The sequence below is a fragment of the Bos javanicus genome, chromosome 14, assembly GCF_032452875.1.
Source record: "Bos javanicus breed banteng chromosome 14, ARS-OSU_banteng_1.0, whole genome shotgun sequence".
Lineage (NCBI taxonomy): Eukaryota > Metazoa > Chordata > Mammalia > Artiodactyla > Bovidae > Bos > Bos javanicus.
Genome location: NC_083881.1, coordinates 16,106,956 through 16,131,578, shown reverse-complemented (window position 1 = coordinate 16,131,578; position 24,623 = coordinate 16,106,956). Strand labels below are relative to the sequence as shown.

Here is a 24,623-nt window from a genome sequence, read left to right as displayed (position 1 = left end):
ACCAGGTCTTGTCAGTTCTACGTTGAGAGCACATTTCAGAACATTTACTTCTCTCAATCTCCACTACCATCACACTGGTCCAGGCTATCCATGTCTTGAATTTTAATGTTGAAGGAGTCCTTGAACCAGTGTGCTCACATCCATTCTTATAACCCTTCACATGGCAGCCAGAGTGAATTTAAAAACACACATCTGAGTAGGTCACATCCTTCCTCAACCTCCTCTAGAATAGTCCCATAATCTCTAGGATAAAGACAGACCCACTCGCTTCTCCACATTCTTCTCACCCGCTCCCTCTCTGGACTCCAGCCGCACTGGCTTTCTCTTCCAGTTCCTTCTGCCTCCAAGCTCCTTTCCAATGCCATATGCTCTCTCCTCTGCCCAGAACCCTCCTCTCTCTGCCTGATTCCTCTTCATGCCACAGCAGCCTGTTTTTTGTCCTTGCAGCACAAGATATAGCTCCTTCATAGCATTTGTAATGTGAATATTTGTTTCATGTTTGTATCTGATTTAATCTCCATTGGGCTCCATGTTTCGTCTCTAAAATGATGCCTGGCACGTGTTAGGAGTCCATAAAAGTTTGATGAATGAAAATGCATGTCAGCATAGTCTTGCTGAAATTATGGACAAGTCTAAACATATACATGGAAGAATGACTAGAAAGAAACATAGCAAAATGCCAATTGTGGTAGCATGTCTTTCTTTCTTTAATTTTATTCTATTTTTGGTTACCATGCATGGGCTTTTCTCTAGTTTTGGAGAGCAGGGGCTATTCTGTAGTTGCGGTGCATGGGCTTCTCATTGCAGTGGCTTCTCTTGGCTGAGCACAGGCTCTAGGCACATTGTGTTATAGCACAATAGCACGTGGGCTCAAAGGTTGTGGTGCATGGGCTCAGTTGTTCTGTGGCATGTGGAATCTTCCCAGACCAGGGATCGAACCAGTGTCCCCTGCATTGCAAGGTGGATTCCTATCCACCGTATCACCAGGTAAGTCTGGGATGTCCTGTTTTGTTTTGTTTTTTGACCGAGCCTCATGACTTGTGGGATCTCAGTTTCCCAACCAGGGATTGAACCTGGACCATGGCAGCAAAAGCCCAGAATCCCAACCAGGAGGCCACCAGGGAACTCCCCATGATGGGATAGTCTGTAAATATTTTCTCTTGTCTTCTCTTTATACTTTACATTTCTAAACAAATGTGCACAACTCTCATCAAGCAGTAACCAGCTTGAAAGCATAACCAGGCAACTAAAGCTTGGGCTCTTTCTAGGCTTCCTGCCCACGTTTGGACCTGCCTGGATTAACCTGTATGGCTCACCCAGGAACCACAGTCTGATGGATGACTACCAGGAACTGAATGAAGGCTTCGGAGAAGGCGTGTCATACCGGGGCAGGATCTTGGTGGAGATTGCTGTGGAGATCCTCTCGGGAGGGGCACAGGAGTCTAAATTCTCCAAGGCGCTCAAGGAGTTCAAGTTGTCTCCGAAGGACAAAGATGGCAAATCTTCCAAAGGTGCGAGTAAAGACAAGGGCGACAAAACTGACGATGGCAAACCCCAGCAGGCTTCAGACAAAACCAACTCAACAGAGGTCGAGGTGGAGCCTTTCGACGTGCCCCCAGAGGTAGGTCTGAGCGCGCTTCCACTGAGACTGTGCACTGAGCCCAGGGCAGAGACAGCATCTGCCATGGGTCCCCAGAGACCCACAGAGGTGTTGCGCCCCCTGCAAAATGTGTGTTGACTCAGCCCTATATTTCGGGGCTGATCCTCTGCCTTTTCCTGCTCACAACATAGCCATCTGCTCATGTTGCATTCTGTCTGCATCCCCCACCAAACACAGATTCCCATGGACATCAAAGTAAAATAAAATTAAAGCACTCTGGAGGAGCTGTTGGGAGTGGGTGGCCGGGTGATGGACTGAACTCTGTGTGGGGCCTAATTGTGTTTAGCTTTGTTAGCTCAGCATGCATTCTGGATGAGATAATGTGGGATGAGGGATGAAGAGGAGGAAGAGTGGGTGACAAGCAGGGACACAAGGAACCAAGACACCTGTTCCCCGGCCCCACGCATGTGGGGAAGTCACCACTGGAGGGAATGGTTATCATTGCTTGTGACTCAGCAAACAGCAGAGTAGCGTCTTCTGGCCCAGTTCTGTGTTAGGGGTGAGAGGTTTGGGACCCCAAGAGGAACATAAACCGTGACTAAGCTCTCAGTCTTTAAGTTCAGTAATAGTGCTTTGTGACTGCAAATGAAGGCATTTTATATTTTGGTGGGTAGATTATAGCTTGATTCTGCCTCTGGGAGGGTGTTTCTCAGGTCAGCCAGACTCTAATTTCAGATGGGGAAGGGATGGGGTGCCTGGTCTCCCAGAGCTGTCCATTCCCGGTAGAGACTAGAACACACAGAAGGATTTTTAGTATGTGGGTCAACTTAGCCTTGGAAGAGCCACTTAATTTTACTGCTGGGATTTAATAAATCTGGCTTCTGCCAGAGTGGATGATCCAAAAGAGAGCAAGGCAGAGACTGCAATGTCTTTTTTGCCCAAATCCATGGAAATCACACAGATATTTATGCCACATTCTAACTGTTAGAAATGAGCCACATGTCCAGCCCACATTGAAATAGGGTTGGGGAATGAATGAGGCTTCACCTTTTAAGGGGAGGCTTTTCCAAGAATTTGTGGACATAACTTAAAACTACCACACTACAGCTTCTGCCTTCCCCAGAGCCTCAGTAGCTCAGAGCTTGCCCTTACTAACATGATAATATCTATTTTTTTGTAGCATCTTCTTGTTCAGCTCTCCAGGTTCCCGCAGCTCTAATTTCCCTTGCTGCAGCCTTGCTCTCATTGTGAATCTGGACAAATGAGGTCCTATAATGCTGGCTTTTTAAACTCATTGTCATCATCACCATCAAAGCTTATCTCCCTTCTGTCAAACCTTGTGTTCATCTTTATTATTTTTCAAATTTATTTTTATTTTTTCTTGGTATATAACTGCTTTACAGTGTGTTAGTTTCTGCTGTACAACATTATGAATCAGCTGTAAGGATACATATATCTCCTCCCTCTCGAGCCTCCCTCCCATTCTTGCCCATTCCACCCCTCTAGGTCATCACAGAGCGCAGAGCTGAGCCCCCTGTGCTCTACAACTGCTTCCTGCTTGCTAGCTATTCTGCACATGGTAGTATATATATGTGTCAGTGCTACTCTCTCACTTTGTCTCATCCTCCTCTTCTCCCATGTCCAGAAGTCCATTCTCTATATCCGCATCTCTATTCCTGCCCTGTGTTCCTTTTTAAATCCTCAGCATTGGTAGGAATAAAAATAGAGTCTGACTGCATGAAATTTATGGTAAAGAAGGGGAGATAAGACCTACAAAATAAATGTATAGGAAGTAGAATGTGATAAAGTGCCTTAAACAGGTAAAGATAAAGTCATATTATCTCCTGGGGTGAGTGCAGTGTAAGGATTAAAATATTGGGCTCCCAAATAAGAGAGTTGGGTTTAAGATGTGGCAGTATTGTGCAATGGTTACTGTCTGGTCTCTGGACAAGTATCTGTTTGAGTCTTTGGGCAAGTGATTTAAGCTCCTAGGTTTATTTCCAATAATAACCTCTACTTCATAGGCTTATAATGATGATTTAATGAATTAATACAACAAAGTGCTTATTAGAAAAGAGCCTGACACATAGTAAGTGCTCAATTACTATTAATCATGTTTAGTAACTATGAACAGATATCTTACTCTTTCATGAAACTACAGCTTCTCACCTTTAAATGGATAGAATAGAAAGATCCCTCTCATAGGATAGTTACAAGAATTACATGAGATAATACAGGTAAAATTCTTTTTTTAAAACTTGTTTATTTAAAGTGAAAACAATTGTTGAGGTATAGTTGATTTACAATACCATGTTATTTTCAGTTGTATAACATAGTGATCCAGAAATTTTGAATGAAAGATAATTGCTTTACAATGTTATGTTGGTCTCTTCCATACATCAACATGAATCAGCCACAGGTATACATGTGTCCCCATCCTCTTGAACCTTCTCCCACCTCCCACTCCATCCCACCCCTCTAGGTTGTCGAGAGCACCAGTTGAGCTCCCCATGTCCCACTGGCTATCTATTTTACATATGGGAGTGTAAAATATGCTACTCTCTCCATATCTGACACACAATAAGAGTTCTGTAAACACTACCATCATCGTTTTTCTAGCTCAGGGCATCAGGGGAGGCTTCCAGAAGAAGAGGCTTCTTCTGGATTGGACTTTGAAGGGTGGATGGGATTAAGACATGAATTATAACCTGTTGAAATACTTATGGTGACTTCACTTATGGCATTGGCGTGTGTAGGCTTTATCCTAGGTACTGCACATGGGTGATCTCATTCCTTCCCCATGTAGGTCCTGCTATGATGCTCATTTCACAGACAAGGAACATGATACCTGGATAGCAGACACGGCTTGCCCAGTCAACGGCTAGGAAGCAGCAGAGTTGGGATTTAAAGAGGGGATCACCTGGCCTTGGAACCTGCGGTCCCTCTTCCAGGCTCCGTGGCCTCCATTCCCTTTGGGTCTCTGAGTGATTTTTAACCTCCTCCCAGAGAGTAAACTTGGCCTCAGGAAGGCGTGATAAGGGGCTGGCTTACAGCCAAGGGACACAGTGGTGGCAGGCAGGAGCGGCACGTGCTGTGACTAAGAGTCAGCATCTGGCCCCACCCTGTCCCACACTTTCTGGTCAATAGAAACATTTCCTGCTGATGCCAGCAGCACAGGGGGCTTGTGTGTGAAGAAAGAGTCTCAAAAAGAGAGAAGGGGACTTCCCTGGTAGTCCAGTGCTTAAGACTCTGTGCTCCCAATGCAGGACGCATGGCTTCGATCCCTGACTGGGGGGACCAAGATCCCTCGTGGCCGGAAAAAAAGAGAGAGAGAGAGAAAGAGACAGAGTTAAGAGCTCTTGATTGAATGGGGCTCTTAGCCTCTGAAACTACAGCTGCTGTATTTCCTTCAATGAACCTTACTGCTGTTTCCGTTGGGCTCAATAAATCCAAGGGTAAAGCCGGAAAGCACAGCATGAAAGCTCCAGCTCATTCAGCCTCCTCACTCAGAAATGTAATGTGTCACCTGGTTTCTGGAACCATCACTCTCTTAACAAGATACATATACCAAGCTTACCTTTAAAATGAAAGGAGATTTGATTGTAAGGTTGAGACTACATCATTGCGAATGGCTGAACTGGGATTTGCAGTGCGTAGGTCCTGGTTCCTGCCAGTCTGATTAGAGTGGAAGTGATGTACCCTATCAGGCTGACACCAAGACTCAGGTTTCTATAAATCACCCTGGACCAGGTTGGCCTCACTGATTCAGTTTCCTCCTACTATAAAAAGATCCAGGGCCGTCTAATGTATTTTTTTTTCTTTCTATAGATTGTACCAGAAAAACATGAGGAATTTTTACTCTTTGGAGCATTTTTCGAAGCTACCATGATAGACCGGAGGATCGGAGATAAACCCATTAGCTTTGAAGTTTCTATTGGTAAGTGCAGACAAGCACAGTGTCTGGCACATGGCGTGAACTTTATACCTCTTTCTTGAATGAATCAATGCCTTACATGCAGATGGTAGCATTCTGTTGGAGGTTTGCACCTCAGGAAGAAATGAATAACTCCTTGTCCACTCTAGACTCAATATGTAAGGGATAGATTTGTTTTTGTAGTTTTAATTAAAAATATATATATAAATTAAAAATAATAAAAAATTTTTAAATGCATACCTATGGCTGATTCTTGTTGACGTATGGCAGAAATTAACCCAATATTGTAAAGCAATTATCTTCCAATTAAAAAAAGTTAAAATAAAAAGATTGAGAGTATAGTTTGCATTCAGACAGACTTGGACTACTAATCCTGGTTCCCTGACCCTAGGACCACTTTATTTCTCTTGGTCTTGGTTTCTTCATCTATAAAATGGGAATAGTGATAATTCCTTATGAAGCTATGGCAAGAGTTTAATGAATTAATGCACATGGCATGCTGTGCGTATAATAGATGCTATTGTTGTAACCTCCAGCAGTCTTCCTGGACTGATGTGCACCTGGGAAAACCACTCCAAGAAAGAGCATTCCATCAGAGAAGGTCTTGATTTACATTTGGGAAGTTTTGGAGCAGAAAAAAATGGAGAAGGAATCCAGTTAATCTGTAACTTAAGTCATTAAAAAAAAAAAAAAAAGACCTTAAGATGGAAGCTGATGATGACTTCGTATCATTGCTAATCTTATTTCTTTGATCTGACCATCATCCTGCCTTCATACTGAGAGCTTATTACTCTGCCCTGGGAAGACATAAGCTTGGATCCTTTCTGCCAAGCAGCCTGATTCTACTTATTGACATCTGGCCCTTCTCCCCTTGCTACTGGCTCTACAGGTAATTTTGGGAACCTGATTGATGGAGGGTTGCATCACAGGAGTAGGAAGAAGTCAGCAGACTCAGCTGAAGAAGACACTCTGCCACTGCTGCACGAAGGAGAAGGGGACACAGCCCATGATGCCGCCATTCCCCTCGTCTCCACCACTCACCCAGAGAAGCCACTCGTGACAGAAGGGAACAGGTAGGAGACGCAGCTTCCCTGACGGCTCAGGAAGTAAATGCAATGCAGGAGATGTAGGTTTGATCCCTGGGTTGGGAAGATCCCCTGCAGAAGGGAATGGCAACCCACTCCAATATTCTTGCCTAGAGAATTTCATGGACAGAGGAGCTTGCTGGGTTACAGTCCAGGGGGTCGCAGAGAGTTGGACACGACTGAAGTGACTGAGCACACACGCACAGGAGCCCCAGGAGGCGAGAGTAGCCAGGATTTCTGACTGTGGAAATGTGACCCATTTCCATGACCGTTTGATTCAGTTCTTCCCTAAAACTAGAAACATTCTGTATCTTAGTTATGGGTGCAAGGTACAGGCTAGACCGACAGGATAACTGCCACTCTCCTGGATTCTCGTGTTGACAACTCTCCAAATGACACATCCAGTTAAATCATTCAAGGACAGAGTGATGACGATGGTTCTTATGACCATATCTGAAGCTCCCTTTATCCTATAACTTTGAAGCATAACAATATAGGAAGGTCAGAAGTTAAATTTCCACCCAAAATCCTATCAATAGTTTTTATAGTCATTTGAACACAATGTAAATTCAACTTGGTGGAATTATTAATTACATCATTTCTTATCTTATTTTGGGCGCAAACTGAAGAACTCAGAAATGATTCTTAGCCATGAAAAAAGACCATTTCAGAAAACAACTGGGGCTCCTACATGCACCCTTACCGATCTTTAACCCACATGACATTTCAACATGCAAAGAGAAGTGAAATTATAGAACTTTGTCTTAAGACAGTGATGTCAACCAAGTGGCTTATGAGAAAGGAAAGCCGCATGCAGTGAGAGTCTTCTGTGTTCTGAGCTTTGTGCTAGGAGTAAAAAAAAATATGATCTCACGGGATTGTTGTAAGAGAAGATTGCTCATTACATGTCAAGGGATTGAAATCACATTGCTAGTTCTCATTAGTCTACTCTTCTCAATCTAGCCAGTGTCTCTGGGCGTGAACCCATGGCTTAGTGACCACTGTTAGAATCACAAGAACTCTCACATCTATTTTCCCAGATGGCCTTCCTGAGCAGCAGATCCAAACACCTCTACTTGGGGGTCCCCAAGCTAGTCATCAGACTCATTGTCTTCACAGGCAACTTTTCCCCTTTTCCTGTCTTTCCCATCTCAGAGACTGGTCCTGCCACTCACTGCATTCTCAGCCACAAATTGGAAATCTGTCAGTTGTTCTCTTTTCCCTTCCTACCCACATCCAGTCAGTGATGAAGTCTGGTTAATTCTAGTTCTCAAGTGTGTTCCCTACTGCCATTTCTTTAATTTAGTCAATTGGTATCTTTGGCGTAAGTTATTTTAAACACCTCTTACTTGGCTTGGACCTGCATCAAGGAAATCACCAAACTATCCATCTGAACTCCCCACTCCCCAGTTTGACATTATCCATTGGCTGCTTGTGGTTTTTAAAAAATAAATAAATAATTAATTTTTGGCATTGCTGGGTCTTTTGTTGCTGTACACAGGCTTTCTCTAGTTGCAACAAGCAGGCGTTGCTCTCTAGTTGAGGTTCGAGGGCTTCTGGTTGCAGTGGCTTCTCTTGTTGCGGAGTATAGGCTCTAGGGCGTGTGGGCTTCATTAGTTGTGACTCGAAGCTTCTAGAGTGTGGACTCAGTAGTTGTCGCACGTGGGCTCGGTTGCCTGGTGGCATGTGAAATCTTCCCAGGCCAGGCATCAAACCTGTGCCCCCTTCATTGGCAGGCAGATTCCTAACCATTGGACCACCAGGGAAGTCCTGCCTATGCGTTTCAGGCTTAATCTCAGGGGCCATATTTTGTTGATTTGATCCCCATCCACTTCTTTACCATAAACTCCAGCCATTCCCCAAATTCCACCAGTTCTCCAGTGCCATTCCCCAGATGAATCCTGCTGTTTGCTCCATGTGGACCTTGGAACACGCTCTTGCCTCTGCCAGGCAATAAGCGCCATCCTCAGAATGGCTAGCTCCCATTACCTTTCAAGAGTAAATTCAAGTTCCCTTCCCTGAATCCCAAGGCTGATTTGGACTTCTCCACTGAGCTCCATCAAACACTGTTCACGCTGCATTCACCTGTTTTTATTCGTCTGTCTCTCTATCAGATGGTGAGCAGTCAGAGGGCAAAGGACTGTGTCTTGCTCACCTTTGTATCTGCTCATCTCAACACCGGGCATGTAGTAGATACTCGTACCTGTTTTTGAATGAGCTAAGGAAGTGCTATAACCGAGTTGGGTACCAGATACCATGGGGGAAGAGAGTGGGAAGGGGAGGAGGTGAAGAGTTGGCAAAGGCCACAAAAGGGTGACACCCTAAAGAGCGAGGATGAGTTTAAGGATGGAAAGCGATTGTCTGGGACAAAGTAGGAAGGAGTAAGTGAAAATAACCCTGGATGCATGTCCTCTCATTTCTGGGCATGGCTGCACATTTTCTAAATCCTGTCTCTCCCATGGACCACCTTCTTTGGGGTCTTTTTTGGCCCCCTGGCAGCCATGCTTGATGGCCCATCCTCCCTTACATGCACCAAAAAGGACCCCAAACTTCCCCATCCTTTAATGGTTTTTCTGTCCAGTGTCAAACCTGAGGACATCACTGAGCAGGATCTGCAGCTCTGGGAGGCTTTTCTGAGGCTCTCAGTGGTACTCTGCATCCTTCTCTGGGACCAGGCAGTGAAAACATCCCCACCTTGTTAGACTAGCCCATTGCTGATAGTGATGGTAATATCAGGAGATGTAGTATGGGGAGGGTTTAAAGGAGATGAGAGTGCTACAGAATCCTTCAGCGGGCCACACATCAGTACTAACTGGCTCACTCAAAGAGACCAAAATAAGTCATGCTGATGTTTGGGGGTTTTCTGTATATTCCTGTCACTATATTGAAGCTCTGTCCACATAGTGGTAAGCCAAGAATGGCAGCATCTGAATTAGAAGGTTTTATAATAGAATATACCCCAACACACTTGGGCATGCCCACACACACATATGCCTATGCACTCACAGTGTCCACACCCATGAGCACATATACACACATGTACAAACACACACATACAACTTATTTGTCTGTTGCCTCCATTGAAATACCACCTTATAAGGAGTGGTTTAGCCTGACACTTGAAACATCACCTTGGGTTTGCTCTGGGCTTTCCAGTTTTCTAAAGCATGTGCATTTACATATAATTTACATATGGGGCTGGAGTGCAAGAATGAGACTGGAGCACAAGCCCAGAGTCAGATTACCGTTTGATTCTCAGGGTTCCAGGCCTACCCTTGCCCCGAGTCACAAGGCTGATGGCACATCAGGGCAGCCATTCAAACTGTTAGACGTCTCTTCCTGCTGGCAACGTGGTACCCTCCCATCTGCTGCTCTCCATCTGCATGGTCATTTGCCTGAGAAAAATACCGCATCCTGAGCCCTGTAGATCCAGTAAGATCTGGAGGACCTGGGAGCCAAAGACACAGAGGCTTTGAACACCGTTAGCACAGAATCATCCAGAGCAAAGAAACCTTGGGACAGAGCACAACATCGAGTAGGAATTTATTTAGTTGCAGGATTCTCAGTGCCATAATCTGTTTTTAATTTTTATTTGAGTATAATTACTTTGCCTGGAGACTCCCATGGACAGAGAAGCCTGGTGGGCTACAGTCCAAGGGTCACAGAGAGTTGGACATGAGAAGGCAATGGCACCCCACTCCAGTACTCTTGCCTGGAAAATCCCATGGACGGAGGAGCCTGGTGGGCTGCAGTCCATGGGATTGCTAAGAGTTGGACACGACTGAGCGACTTCACTTTCACTTTTCACTTTCATGCATTGGAGGAGGAAATGGCAACCCACTCCAGTGTTCTTGCCTGGAGAATCCCAGGGATGGCGGGGCCTGGTGGGCTGCCGTCTATGGGGTCGCACAGAGTCGGACACGACTGAAATGACTTAGCAGAAGCGACTTCAGACACACGTAGTTGCTTTACAATGTTGGGTTAGTTTCTTCCATGTAGAAAAGTAAATTAGTTATACGTATACATATATCTTCTCCTTTTAAGATTTCCTCCCACTCTGCTCAATGTGATGTGGCAGCCTGTATGAGACAGGGGCTGGGGGGAGAATGGATCCATGTATATGTGTGACTGAGTCCCTTCACTGTTCACCTGAAACTATCACAACTTTGTTAATTGCTTTGTGCTAAGTTATTTCAGTTGTGTCCAACTCCTTGCAGCTCTATGGACTGTGGCCTCCAGGCTCCTCTGTCCGTGCAACTCTCCGGGCAAGAATACTGGAGTGGGTTGCCATGCCCTCCTCCAGGGGATCTTCCCGACCCAGGGATTGAACCCTTGTCTCTTACATCTCCTGCATTGGCAGGCGGGTTCTCTACCACTAGTGCTGCCAATACAAAATAAAAAGTTCAAAAGGAAAAATAAAGATTTCTTTCCTACTTGTGTCATCACAGAGCACTGAGTAGAGTTCCCTGTGCTATTCGGTAAGTTGTGATCAATTACCTGTTTTGTACAAAATAGTGTATATATGTCGGTCCCAGTCTCCCGGTTCATCCCACCCCTGCTTCCCTCATCAGTATCCAGGAGTTTGTTCTCTACGTTTGTATCTATTTCTGCTTTGCAAATACGTTCATCTCTCTCAATTCTAGACTCCACATATGAGCCCTATTATACGACATTTGTTTTTCTCAGTGCCATCATTTTTAACAAGATAAAGGAAAGAGCAGTTTCTGACCTTCCTTATTTGTTAAGTTTTATTTTGTTCCCGTGCTGTAATCGTAACCTCAGTTTCTGCCAAGGACTTATTTGGCTTCTCTTCTGAATGGTTGCCTGCTGGTTTGTTTTCTGCAGAACAGACCACAGAGCATCTTTGCTAACTTTATGGCCTCTAGAAGAAACTTAGGTTGGAGAGCTAAAAAGAACAACCATGCGTTCTTTCAGGCTGAAGTCCTCTGTAGCTTTTGGAATGGAAACAAAGCTCTCTCTTTCACTTTCCCCCCACCCCAACCTCTAGAAGCTCATGACTCCTAACACTGTCCACATTTATTAGGGCCCCTGTCCAAGCAATGCCCATGACAAGAAATGTGCTCTTGCCTGCATTACATGTTTCTCTTCACACCCAGATGTTTGTGGGAAATTTTCAGGGGGCTGGGGGCAGAGCTAGGTAAGAGCTAGCTATAATGAATATGGCTGTCATTAGGCAGGGAACTTCAACCTTAGGCTACATCTCTCCCATCTTACCTGCTTCCACATCCACATTCTTGGGAACTGAATTCTCCCGGTTAGTCCCTTCTTTTCTGTCTTCAGTCTCATCCTCTGAACTATCTTTTTCTCACCATCATTTAAGCATATCCAACCATCACCATCAACCATTCTCTTTGGCTCCGTGTCTCCCCTTCCAGCTACTTTGCTATCTCTCCGGTCCTTTCTTAGTCAAGTGGGTCACCGATCAATATATTATTGGCACTAATGCCCAGCAACAACCAACATTGGATGGATGGATGGATGGATGGATGGCAGCCATGGAATGTTGGAGTTGAGTTTGAAGCACATGACTTCATCCTCATTAATATTATTTTACCTTCTTACAATTCTCTAGTGATTTCAGTTTATAAAATACATTCACCTCTGTTATCTCAGTTGATCCTTACATAGTCAGTTCTTAGTATATAGATTTAAAGGGAAAGGAAAATGTTAGTTTTTCTCCCTTCTCTCAATTAGAAAGAGAATTTTTCCTTGAAGAGGGCTTGCCAATTGAATCCTGCCTTCTGTTGCTCATTCTAAGCTTTGCCCTGGGTCAGAGTGGTAGCCATTACTACCTCTTCATTGTAGCCATATGGCTGTTCATTGCTTAGTGTTCATAGGTCCCCAGATAGAGGCTAAGGGTGGCATTACTAATGTGACTATTTTATCACCATCCTTTCCCCAGTCCACCCAGGATGTATGAAACATGAACATGTGACCGGAATTGCCTGAAAAACACTGATTGCCAACTAACTTCCAGACCTAATGTATTTTCCCAGGAATTACAACTATTTGCCATTTGAGGCCAAGAAGCCCTGTGTCTACTTTGTCAGTTCTTGGGGAGACCAGACGTTTAGGCTGCATTGGTCCAACATGCTGGAGAAGATGGCAGACCTCCTGGTAGGTGACTCTGATGGGTGATGGATTCAAATATTGGGAAGCTGGAGGCAAAGGGGATCTTTTCCCACTCCGAAGAGGGTCTTGGCCTCAGTTCAAATACCAAAGAATTGAGGCCTCTGCATTTGGATGACGCATGGCTCCTGCCATGTGAACCCAGGGAAATGAGAATACATTTTGCAAAATTCCTCACCTTTAAATCAAGCTCTCCAAATTCAAATCCCTGCTCTGCTTCTACCTGTTATAGCACCTAGTATGATCCATGCTAAGTCATTTCAGTCGTGTTCGACTCTTTGTGACCCTGTGGACTGAAACCCACCAGGCGCCTCTGTCCATGGGATTCTCCAGGCAAGAATACTGGAGTGGGTTGCCATGCCTTCCTCCAGGGGATCTTCCCAACCCAGGGATAGAACTCGCCTCTCTTAAGTCTCCTGCATTGTCAGGTGGGCTCTTTACCGTGAGTACCACCTGGAAGGCCCATAGAACCTAAGGATAGACCATTTTCCTCATCTCCAAAGGTCAGGGGATGGACAGCATTCTCACAAAGTTGACAGATCTTAACTTCAACTAGTATAAAATCCTAAGTCTACCAATGCATGAAAGTGAAAAGTGAAAGGGAAGTCGCTCAGTCGTGTCCGACTCTTCCTGATGTCATGAACTGCAGCCTCCCAGGCTCCTCTGTCCATGGGATTCTCCAGGCAAGAATATTGGAGTGGGTTGCCATTGCCTGCTCCGAACAGTAGATAATTCCCTCCAAAGTCAAGCCCTGCTACCTCTCTGGTCCTGTCTCTCACAAGCTCCTCTTCCTTACTTTATTCCAAGCACAGTGGTCTCCTTTCAAGTGTCTCAAAGAAACCAAGCTAGCCACCTCCATGCCCTTCCCTCTGCCTGGGCTGCTTTTCCTCATCTTGTTTCTCCAAGGAAGCCCAGTCAGCCTCCATAGCTCAGGTTCGAGCACTTCCTCAGAGAAGCTTTTTGATGTTTCCTCTTACCCTCTCCTATCATATCTTGTTCTTTTCCTTCAGAATTCTTTGAGGAATTGAATGTGTGAAAGTATTCAAAACAGTGTGCATGTGTGCTCAGTTGCTAAGTTGTGTCCAGCTCTTTGTGACCCCATGGTAGCCCACCAGACCCCTCTGTCCGTGGGATTCTCCAGGCAAGAATACTGAAATGGGTTGCCATTTCCTCCTCCAGATATCTTCCTGGCCCAGGGATCGAACTCCTGTCTCCTGCATTGGCAGGCAGATTCTTTACCACTGAGCCACCTGGGAAGCCCATTTAAAATAGTACCTACGTGCAATAAATGTACGCTGTCCCACCCAAGCCCCCGGGGGTAAAGAAAACCAGGGAACATGCTGCTTTGGCATCTTGCACCTTCCCTTTGTGATTCCTCTCACATATCCCTTTCCAGCTCACATAACTCACGGGCAGTGTCATCTCTTGCCTCTTTCCTTTTCAAAACAAAATATGAGCTGAATATAATTTCTGTGAATGTTAGAATCAGTGTCTCCACGACAGTTTCATTCCCATCTCTCATCCCTCCACCTCCGTGGTTTGTTTTCAGGAAGAAGGTATAGAGGAAGTAAAAGAACTGATTAAGATTTCAGAGGAAGCCCCAGAAGAGAAAATGAAGATGGTGCTCAGTGACTTTATCAGTCAAAGCAGGTACTGGAGCTGGCATCTGGGGAGCTGAGCTGTATGGAATCAGCTTTTACTTACCTTAGAAAATAGTCAATTTCACATGCAGTCAAATGAACATTGAGTAGTGTTACATCCATCTTCTTTTGTTCAGTAATTTAGCTGCTGTGGGCTCACTATTGCTTTCTGATACTTTACTAAAACATAAAGCAAAGGAAAAAAAAAAAAGGAAAAGGGAAGAAAAGAAAGACTTACTGCAGAGATTCTTTTTGAAACAAGAAAATTGCTAGCAGTGTTAGTGTCTGGCATGCTTCTTTGCATTTGGTAGGTACTCAGCAACTATTTCGGAGAAGGCAACAGCACCGCACTCCAGTACTCTTGCCTGGAAAATCCCATGGACGGAGGAGTTTGGAAGGCTGCAGTCCATGGGGTCGCTGAGGGTCGGACATGACTGAGCGACTTCACTTTCACTTTTCACTTTCATGCATTGGAGAAGGAAATGGCAACCCACTCCAGTGTTCTTGCCTGGAGAATCCCAGGGACAGGGGAGCCTGGTGGGCTGCCGTCTATGGGGTCGCACAGAGTCGGACACGACTGAAGCGACTTAGCAGCAGCAGTAGCAACAGCAGCAGCAACTATTTGGGCTTCCCAGGTGGCACTAGTAAGAAAGAATCCACCTGCCAATGCAGGAGACTTAAGAGATGTGGATTCATAACCTGGCTCAGGAAGGTTCCTTAGAGGAGGGCATGGCAACTCACTTCAGTATGCTTGCCTGGAAAATCCCATGGACAGAGGGGCCTGGTGGGCTAGTCCGGAGAGTTGGACACGACTGAAGCAAGTTAGCACACATGCAACAACTATTTGGCAATTGGCTGCTGGTGGTGGGTATTTAGTTGTTAAGTTGTACTTGAATTTTGTGACCCTATAGACGGCAGCCCATCAGGCTCCTCTGTCCATGGGATTTCTCAGGCAAGAATCCTGGAGTGGGTTGCCATTTCCTTCTCCAGGGGATCTTCCTGACCAAGAGATTGAACCTGCATCTCCTGCACTGCAGATGGATTCTTTACTGCTGACCAACCAGGGATTCCCAGTTAGATGGATAAATTGTATCAAATGCTACTTAACAGAAGTTTTTGTACACTACATTAATAAGCACCAATTAATGACTCTTACTCCAGGAGGTAGACAATATAATAAAAAAATGAGTAGGGTATGTCAGTTACCAATTGCAGAGTAACAAATAACCCTCAAATTTAAGTGACTAAAACATATTTATTATTTCACAGTTTCTTGGGTCAAGAATGTAGATGTGGCTTAGTTGGGTCCTCTGCTCAGAACCTATCCCAGGCTGCACTCAAGGCATTGTCTAAGGCTAGAGTTACCTCGGGGCTCCTCTGGGAAGGACTCACTTCCCAGATCACTCACGTGGTCATTTGCAGAATTCAGTTCTTTATAAACTGTTGGATTGAGGAGGATTGAGAACTGCAGCTCCCTGCCAGCTGTTGTTTGGAGGTCATCCTCAATTCCTTGCCATATGGGCCTCTCCACGCCACCTCTCACAACGTGGCAACTGACTTCATCAGAGTGTGTGAGACAGAAGAGTCAGAGAGGACATGCCAGTAAGCGGACATCATGGTCTTTTATTATCTAATCTTGGACGTGACAGCCCATCAGTCTTGATGGGTTCTGTCAGAAACCAATCCCTGGGACTAATGTATATTCAAAGGGGAGGAATCATATGATGGCAAGAACAGCAGGAGGCGGGGATCGTGGGGGCCATCTTAGAGGCTGCCTCCCTTAAAGGAAACACCTTGGATTAACTCTTGAAATGAATCAGTCAATACTCGAGCAAACAGTGAGAATTTGTCATGATAGAATGAATGGAAAAGGAGTGGCATTTCATTTGATGGAAAGAAAAAAACAAATAGACAGCAGATAGCTAAATTCCTGTGTTCTGCTTTGCAAGTTTTGTCTTGCAAGTTTTGTCTTTTCTAATCTCTCAACTACCCGAGTATTTTTACTTTTTTTAAAAAAAGGAAGAAAGTGGAGAGATAAATATGTGTTTTTTCTATCTTGATTTCTCTTCTGTTTTTCACAGAAGCAATATGAATCAGTGCTACTCCTGCTGTGAGTTAAGTGCCACCTGCAATTCCCTTGAAGTATCTTTTAAAAGCTTCATGATCATTTTTAGAAATTGTGGGCAAATTAATAGCTGGAAAATTTTTGTTTACTAGGAGGTTGCTTGATGTGATAATCATTCCTTTCTTTTCTGCAAGTTTTAAACCAACTGAAAAATATACATGAGGGTCAGACAGGGATCAGACATTTGTTTTCTATTTGGTAAATAGGGATTTAAGAAAGCAGTTTGGACCTGAGGTCGAGGACACTTTGTGGTTCCCCCAACCTGTTGGCAGTTGAGCAACTTGACTTTGGGGCTTCCCCCTAGAAGGACCAGACCACCTGCCATGTGGAAGTGAGGAGCCTGCCCACAGCCCACAGTTGGCGGGTCTAAAAGATGAAGAATGATCAGAGTCAGGAGCCAAAGTCATCTATCTACCCCCATTCTGAGGGGGAAATAAGCTATTTCTCCCCCTGTGCGGAAGGGAGAGAGATTAGAAGCGTTCATCATGTTTCTTAGAGCTGATCCATCCTGGGAGTGGAACAGATTCCTTCTGCCTCTAGGAAAGAAAGGTAGACATGTGACAAGACGCCTTCCTCAAAATAGAATCCTTTTATTCTTCTTAAAAACTAAGAGAAAATGCAATGACTAGTAGGCCCAAAGAGAATCTCTGGCGAAGCTTCAACTGCCACCAGGCAGAGCTTCTGTGTGGGACCCCGAGCTGGGAGGTTTGGCATCTTACCCCCGTTTTGTTCCTTTGTAACTGATTCTTTTCATCACAAAAGTACTACAGGCTCATCTCACAACGACAACAAAACGCAGGATGGGTAGGGTAAAAATGTTCTCAGTTCTCTCTTCAATCCCACTCAGAGAGCAGAGTTTGATTGGTCTTTCTGGGTTTTTTCCTGTGCATTTGCAAACATACACATTCATAAGAATGCTCTATTTCTTTACAAATATTGCACTTTGTTCAGCAGCTTGCTTTTTCACTCAACAATGTATCACCAGCATCTTTCTACAGTGGTAACTAATGGTTGACCCCACTGTTTAGTTATGTGATATGTATCATGTAATATTTAACTAGCCCCTGATATTTTTGTTCTGATTTATTTTGCTACTATAAATGGTGCTACAATAAGCATTACTGTATAAACATCTTTTTTTGCAAGAACTTTCAGTTATTTTTAAAGGATAGAATTCTAGTATAATTTTTGGGTCAAATTATATGGACATTTATATATTGATAAGTGCTATCAAATTACCTCCTAAACATTATAATAATTAACACTCTTCTATCGTAATAGAAGAGAGTGACTTTTCCCTCTCGAATATTTTCAATCTTGAATACTATCCAGTTTTTAATAAGTGAAAATGGCATCAATTTTAATTTGCATTTAAATTATTGCTGATGAGGGCAATATCTTATTTTCCCACGTTTAAAGCCATTTCTAGTTCATCGCACTCATAACCTTTTTCTACTGAGCACATTTTAAACTTCATCTCTCAAAGTGTTACTGTTCAGTCCTTTGTATATTTTAAAAAATATAAGGACATAGCTCAGTTTTGAAACTAAAATATTTGCTTGACATACAACTTTTTAGGAACCTTTTGGTGTGTGTTAAATTTGTAAAATAAAGGAATTGCAAAATAACCGCATTATTTTGGGTTTGCTCTTATGAACTTGTATCAGTTCAGTTCAGTTCAGTTGCTCAGTCATGTCCAACTCTTTGCGATCCCATGAACCGCAGCATGGCAGGCCTCCCTGTCCATCACCAACTCCCAGAGTCCACCCAAACCCATGTCCATTGAGTCAGTGATGCGATCCAACCATCTCATCCTCTGTCATCCCCTTCTCCTCCTGCCTTCAATCCCTTCCAGCATCAGGGTCTTTTCAAATGAGTCAGCTCTTCTTATCAGATGGCCAAAATATTGGAGTTTCAGCTTCAACGTCAGTCCCTCCAATGAACACCCAGGACTGATCTCCTTTACGATGGACTGGTTGGATCTTCTTGCAGTCCGAGGTACTCTCAAGAGTCTTCTCCAACACCACAGTTCAAAAGCATCAATTCTTCAACGCTCAGCCTTCTTTATAGTCCAACTCTCACATCCATACATGACCACTGGAAAAACCATAGCCTTGACTAGACGGACCTTTGTTGGCAAAGTAATGTCTCTGCTTTTTATTATGCTGTCTAGGTTGGTCATAACTTTTCTTCCAAGGAGTAAGCGTCTTTTAATTTCATGGCTGCAGTCACCATCTGCAGTGATTTTGGAGCCCCCCAAAATAAAGTCTGACAGTTTCCACTGTTTCCCCATCTATTTGTCATGAAGTGATGGGACCAGATGCCATGATCTTTGTTTTCCTAATGTTGAGCTTTAAGCCAACTTTTTCACTCTCCACTTTCACTTTGATCAAGAGGCTTTTTAGTTCCTCTTCCCTTTCTGCCATAAAGGTGGTGTCATCTGCATATCTGAGGGTATTGACATTTCTCCTGGCAATCTTGATTCCAGCTTGTGTTTCTTCCAGTCCAGCATTTCTCATGATGTACTCTGCATATAAGTTAAATAAGCAGGGTGTCAATATACAGCTTTGACGTATTCCCTTTCCTATTTGGAACCAGTCTGTTGTTCCATGTCTAGTTCTAACTGTTGCTTCCTGACCTGCGTACAAATTTCTCAAGAGGCAGATCAGGTGGTCTGGTATTCCCATCTCTTTCAGAATTTTCCACAGTTTCTTGTGATCCACACAGTCAAAGGCTTTGGCATAGTCAATAAAGCAGAAATAGATATTTTTCTGGAACTCTCTCGCTTTTTTGATGATCCAGTGGATGTTGGCAATTTGATCTCTGGTTCCTCTGCCTTTTCTAAAACCAGCTTGAACATCTGGAAGTTCACGGTTCATGTATTGCTGAAGCCTGGCTTAGAGAATTTTAAGCATTACTTTATTAGCCTGTGAGATGAGTGCAATTGTGTGGTAGTTTGAGCATTCTTTGGCATTGCCTTTGGGATTGGAATGAAAACTGACCTTTTGCAGTCCTGTGGCCACTTCTGAGTTTTAGCCATCACATTAGGCATATACCAAAAGAAAGTGGAAAAACAAGCATTCCCCAAATCATTATGGGACCTGGACATCAATTCCCATTCTCATTTGTCTCTCAGAAACAGTACAGGGACTTCCCTGGTGGGCCAGTGGTTAAGACTCCAAACTCCCAATGTAGGGCACCCAGGTTTGATCCCTGGTCAGGGAACTAGATCCCATATGCCACAACTAAGACCCAGCACAGCCAAATAAATAACTAACTCTTTTAAATAAAGAAAAGAAACGTTAGTGCATCATTGCTTAATCCTAGTTAAAAAAACCTTGGCTCCGTGGCTTCATCAGCTTTCCCACTGCATTGTAGAAAGTATACTTGCAAATCTCTGGAATTTTAGAAATGAATTTTCACTAGGTTTGAAAATTGTTTTTCTTCTCTTCTAGTGCCTTTATTTCTGAAGCAGAAAAGAAGCCTAAGATGTTGAACCAAACCAATTTAGATAAGAAACGACTTACGCTCTGTTGGCAGGAGCTGGTATGTGAAAATCTATTTATACTTGGGAAGCACTAAAACATGTGCTTTAAAAATAAGCCTCGTAGATGAAGCATAGGTCATAGACCACATGAGGATAAGGTTCTTAGGGTTATATGTTTGTGTGGTATAGAGGAATGAGTGGAAAGGGAATAAGCAGATGAATGCGCTGGAGAAGAGCTAGCATGTATTGAATGTAAGATTGAGCTAGAAGCCCACCAGCGCTACATTCTATTCTGATGTAGGGCTTGTTCATTTTTTGGCATTTGTATCTTGTCAGAGGCTGTGGACTCTTGCACCTAACCTTCTGCCTCCTGAGCTGAGAGACAAAAAGAAATAACTAGGCTTCCTCCCCTCCATGTCCTCCCTTTACGATGTATGAAAAGCTGTGAGCCCTGCCTGAGGGCAGGGTTGGGCGGTGGCTGGTCCCTCTCTGCGTCCTGTGAACCCTGCACAGTGCTGGGTGCCTGGGAGTCACTCGGTCCCTGTTGAATGAGTGACAACTGGGAACTGCCAGGCCAAGTCAGACCCTGATTATTTCTGCTTGGAACTTCAGCTCCAGCTGTGGCAGCAAGGAGTGTCTTGTATGGAGTCATGATAATTCTGCAAAATGAAATTCCTCAGTGTCAGAGAGCTCAGTTTGGTGCTTTATGATGACCTAGAGGGGTGGAATGGGGTGGGAGAGAGGTTCAAGAGGCAAGAGATACATGTATACATACGGATGATTCTCGCTGTTGTATAGCAGAAACTAATACAACATTGCAAAGCAGTTATCCTCCAGTTTACAAAAAAACCCGACTCTGTTTGGCCAGGGACATTTTAAAGATGTGAATGGAGCCTGGAGAGATGAACCACTTTTTTTTTAAGGTCATAGCTAGTTAAGTATACTCCAGAGACTAAAGCTTGAGTCTCTGAACACTTGACTCATCCATCTTTCCAGAATAATAAATGGTTTGTGTTCTCCCCTACTCCTGGGGAGACCAGACTCCCACCATATATAAAATCTTCTTCCTACTCATTTCTTCCTCAGCACCTGTGACTGCCCCTCCCTGCCTCTGGAATAGCCATCCCCTATGTATCACCCGCCGAGCTCTCTTGTTTTCTGTGTCCAGCAGTCCTTGTCCTGAACAAGCCCACCATGTCAGTACCTTTTGGTGGCTTGGCTCTTTCCCCACCTCCAGGCCTGTGTTTCCAGCCTCTGAGTGGACACATCAACTGCTGCCTCATTGCCCCTCTGACCCAACATACCCAACTCAGCCCATTATCTTCCCACCTAAGCGTATTCCCTGTCCTGTACTGGTATCACCAGCCTTCCCTGTTGCTCTAGTCAGAAGCCTAAGAATCAAGTCTGAACCCTATGCTGCTGCTGCTGCTGCTAAGTCGCTTCAGTTGTGTCCAACTCTGTGCGACCCCATGGACTGCAGCCTACCAGGCTTCTCCATCCATGGGATTCTCCAGGCAAGAACACTGGAGTGGGTTGCCATTTCCTTCTCCAATGCCTGAAAGTGGAAAGTGAAAGTGAAAGTGAAGTCGCTCAGTCATGTCCGACTCTTAGCGACCCCATGGACTGCAGCCTACCAGGCTCCTCCATCCATGGGATTTTCCAGGCAACAGTAGTTGAACCCTGTACCTCACCCTAAATGGTCAGTTGACCCCAGGCCAGGCACACGACCTGGCCTTTAAAGACTCTGGCCCTTACTCTATTCTTTATCCCCTGAACCGCTGCCTAACCTGAGTGCCTTAGCATCTCTGGCCTGGACTATTGCAGTCATCTTCCTCCAGTCCACCTTTCAGAATGGTCTCCAAAACACTAACCTGCTTAGATCGGTCTTCATGAAAATATCACTGGGGTCTCTCAATTGCTCCAATACTTTGGCCACTTGATGTGAAGAGCTGACTCACTGGAAAAGACCCTGATGCTGGGAAAGACTGAGGGCAAAAGGAGAAGGGGGCAGCAGAGGAGGAGATGGTTAGATAGCATCACCATGTTGATGAATATGAATTTGAGCGAACTCTGGGAGATAGTGGAGGACAGAGGAGCCTGGGGTGGGTTACGGTCCATGGGGTCACAAAGAGTCAGACGTGACTCAGGGACTGAACAACAAAAACAGTGCAATTGTTCAAAAGATAAAGGCCAAATTCCTTTGTGCATGACATACAGAGCTGCTCAGCATCTGGGCCCAGCCTAGTCTCCCAATCTTAGCTCCCATTTCTCCCTTCCTATATATCTAAGCAGCAATGATTTTGAACCCCTACTGATTAGGTATCTTCATAGGTAGTTGTTCCTTCCATCTGGACTGTCCTTTTTCTTATCCTCTGATGAATTGAATGTATTTTTAAAGATTCAGCTAAAATATCATATTTAGCATTATTCATAAAACCTGGCTTTGGCCCCTCTAGTCTCCTGGTGTTTTACACGGTTTAGTTATTTGCATGTATTGCTTTCACCTCACCGACTGTCAAAGCCTCAGGGAAGGGAAAACTGTGTCCTTCCCCTGCCCGAGGCCTTGGCTCCTGGGAGCGCCTGGTCCACAGCAGGCATTCAGGTCCTCTGATCAGGGGCTTCCCAGGCGCCAGGCCCTGGGTGCAGGGAGCACGAGGCTGTAGGTACTTGGTGCTTGTCCCCAGTATATTGACTCATCTGTTCACTCCATAAACATGTATTTAACACCTGCCACGTGCCAGGAACCCCACCAGACACTGACTTCTCTTGGCCTCAGCTTCTCAACTGTCAAATGAAGGTGAAATAATATTCACTCTTTCCATCTTCCTGAAGTGAAAGTGAAAGTGCTCAGTCAAGTCTGACTCTGCAACCCCATGGACTGTAGCCTGCCAGACTCTGTCCATGGGTTCTCCAGGCAAGAATACTGGAGTGGGTTGCCATGCCCTCCTCCACGGGGTCTTCCCAACCCAGGGATCAAAACCAGGTCTCTTGCATTGTAGGCAGATTCTTTACCATCTGAGCCACCTTCTTTTAACAGGCAGCGTGCAGACCCTGAAACTGCCCTCATGATGGCTCAGTGTGGAGCTTACAAGCACTTTGACTGTGCTTCTTAACCAGATTTCTAGAAAGATCTACACTGACTCTTGTTTTGTTTTAGGAGGCAATAGCCAAGGAGGCCAAGGGGCTCACTCAGCAGCAGAAGAAAAAGTTATCTCTTGAAGAAATGATCCAGACAGCCCAAAACTTTGTGGAAAAAATCCGCTTTCTTGTGGATGAGGTAATCAACTCCATGGGTAAAGCTCATTTGAAAGATTAACCTGAATATGTCTTCCTGGGGGGTTTGAATGTTTGCTAAGGATGAAAGATGGAGCTGTGTTTTCTCTCAAGTTCTGCTGAGCTGAGGAGGCAGTATTCATTTGAAGGGTGAGAAGGGACGTTTTTAAATTAAGTCAAACATGTATGACTTTATGGATTTTTTTTTTTAACGAAGCCTGAGTAGTCAGCAGAAATAAAAAGCACATTCCTAAAACAAAAACAAACAGAAAAAAACCACACTTCTTAGTAGGCTCAAGAAAAGTCAAAATAAGCACAAGAACTTTGATAGATTTTTAACTAAGAAAACTGAAATTGAAGCTCATGTTCAGTAAAAGTTAAAACAAATCTTCTCATTTTAAAGTTAGTTGTAAGCCATTGTTAATCGTCTGTACCCCAATACCAAAAAAAGTTTAAGCTTAAAAAAAGAAAAAAATAAGAAGAGCAGGAAAAGGGGGGAAAAATTAGTTGTAAGTAATATCTTCTGGTGACCACCGGAATGAGCTTTATAAAGTCCTCATATTTACTTCTGTTATAAAAACCAGGTTTCCTGTGGGAAGGTTTCGGGGAGAGGTGCAGGTCTACGGCTTCTGTTGTTCTTGAAAGTTGTTTTTCTTGTTGCAAATCAGTCATTCCCTGGAAGCATAAAAAACCCTGAGACAGTCATTTTGGAATGCAGGAATTTTAATAAGCACCCAGAACGTTTGAAACAGGGCTGTGACTAACCAACCCTGTGGCTGGAAACCCTTCCCATGAGTGTCCCTGTTTCCGTGTCAAGAGAGGAAGGGTACTAGTTACACTCAAGGGTTATGGGGTTAGAAAGAGCATCTGCTTACAGTCCAAGGATGTCAAAAGCTAGTTTATGCCAATACACCTCCCTTTAGTTTTGGAAGCTATGTTGGCTCAGAAATGTGCATTTCAAATACTCACTGTGTAATGGGTCTCTTGGCAGGGAATTCTGCAATTCTTATCTTGATTAGCTCAATTTTAAAGTCTAATTTTCCACGCAATTTAATGCAGTTTCTCCTGAACGAACACCTAAAATGGAGTGAAAATACTTAACAATCATATTTTAGGTATAAAGTCCCTTGTAAAATTATTTTTCCTTCCTGAAGATGGAAAGACATCCAAGGACATTAATGGACTTTTGTTTTTTCATCTAAACGTTCTGGAAATGTTACCAGGCTCCTAGGAGGTCTACTGCTTGAAACTAAATTGTGCTTACAAGAGTGCAAAGAAAAAAATTGCATTGGAAAGTGTAGAAAATGTTTGTTCTGCAGATGGAGAAAA

The 24,623-nt window shown here is 44.2% G+C and overlaps 1 protein-coding gene across 1 annotated transcript in view; it reads left to right on the top strand.

Annotated features, from left to right (window-relative positions):
* The window catches only part of FER1L6 (fer-1 like family member 6), a 174,220-nt gene that overhangs the window by 63,453 nt on the left and 86,144 nt on the right, over nt 1-24,623 (top strand). The window contains exons 11-17 of the mRNA XM_061438664.1: nt 1,269-1,621; nt 5,429-5,537; nt 6,424-6,607; nt 12,637-12,757; nt 14,319-14,419; nt 19,990-20,080; nt 23,179-23,298. Of these exons, the coding sequence (XP_061294648.1) occupies nt 1,269-1,621; nt 5,429-5,537; nt 6,424-6,607; nt 12,637-12,757; nt 14,319-14,419; nt 19,990-20,080; nt 23,179-23,298 (1,079 nt within the window). The remainder of the gene's footprint in view (nt 1-1,268; nt 1,622-5,428; nt 5,538-6,423; nt 6,608-12,636; nt 12,758-14,318; nt 14,420-19,989; nt 20,081-23,178; nt 23,299-24,623) is intronic.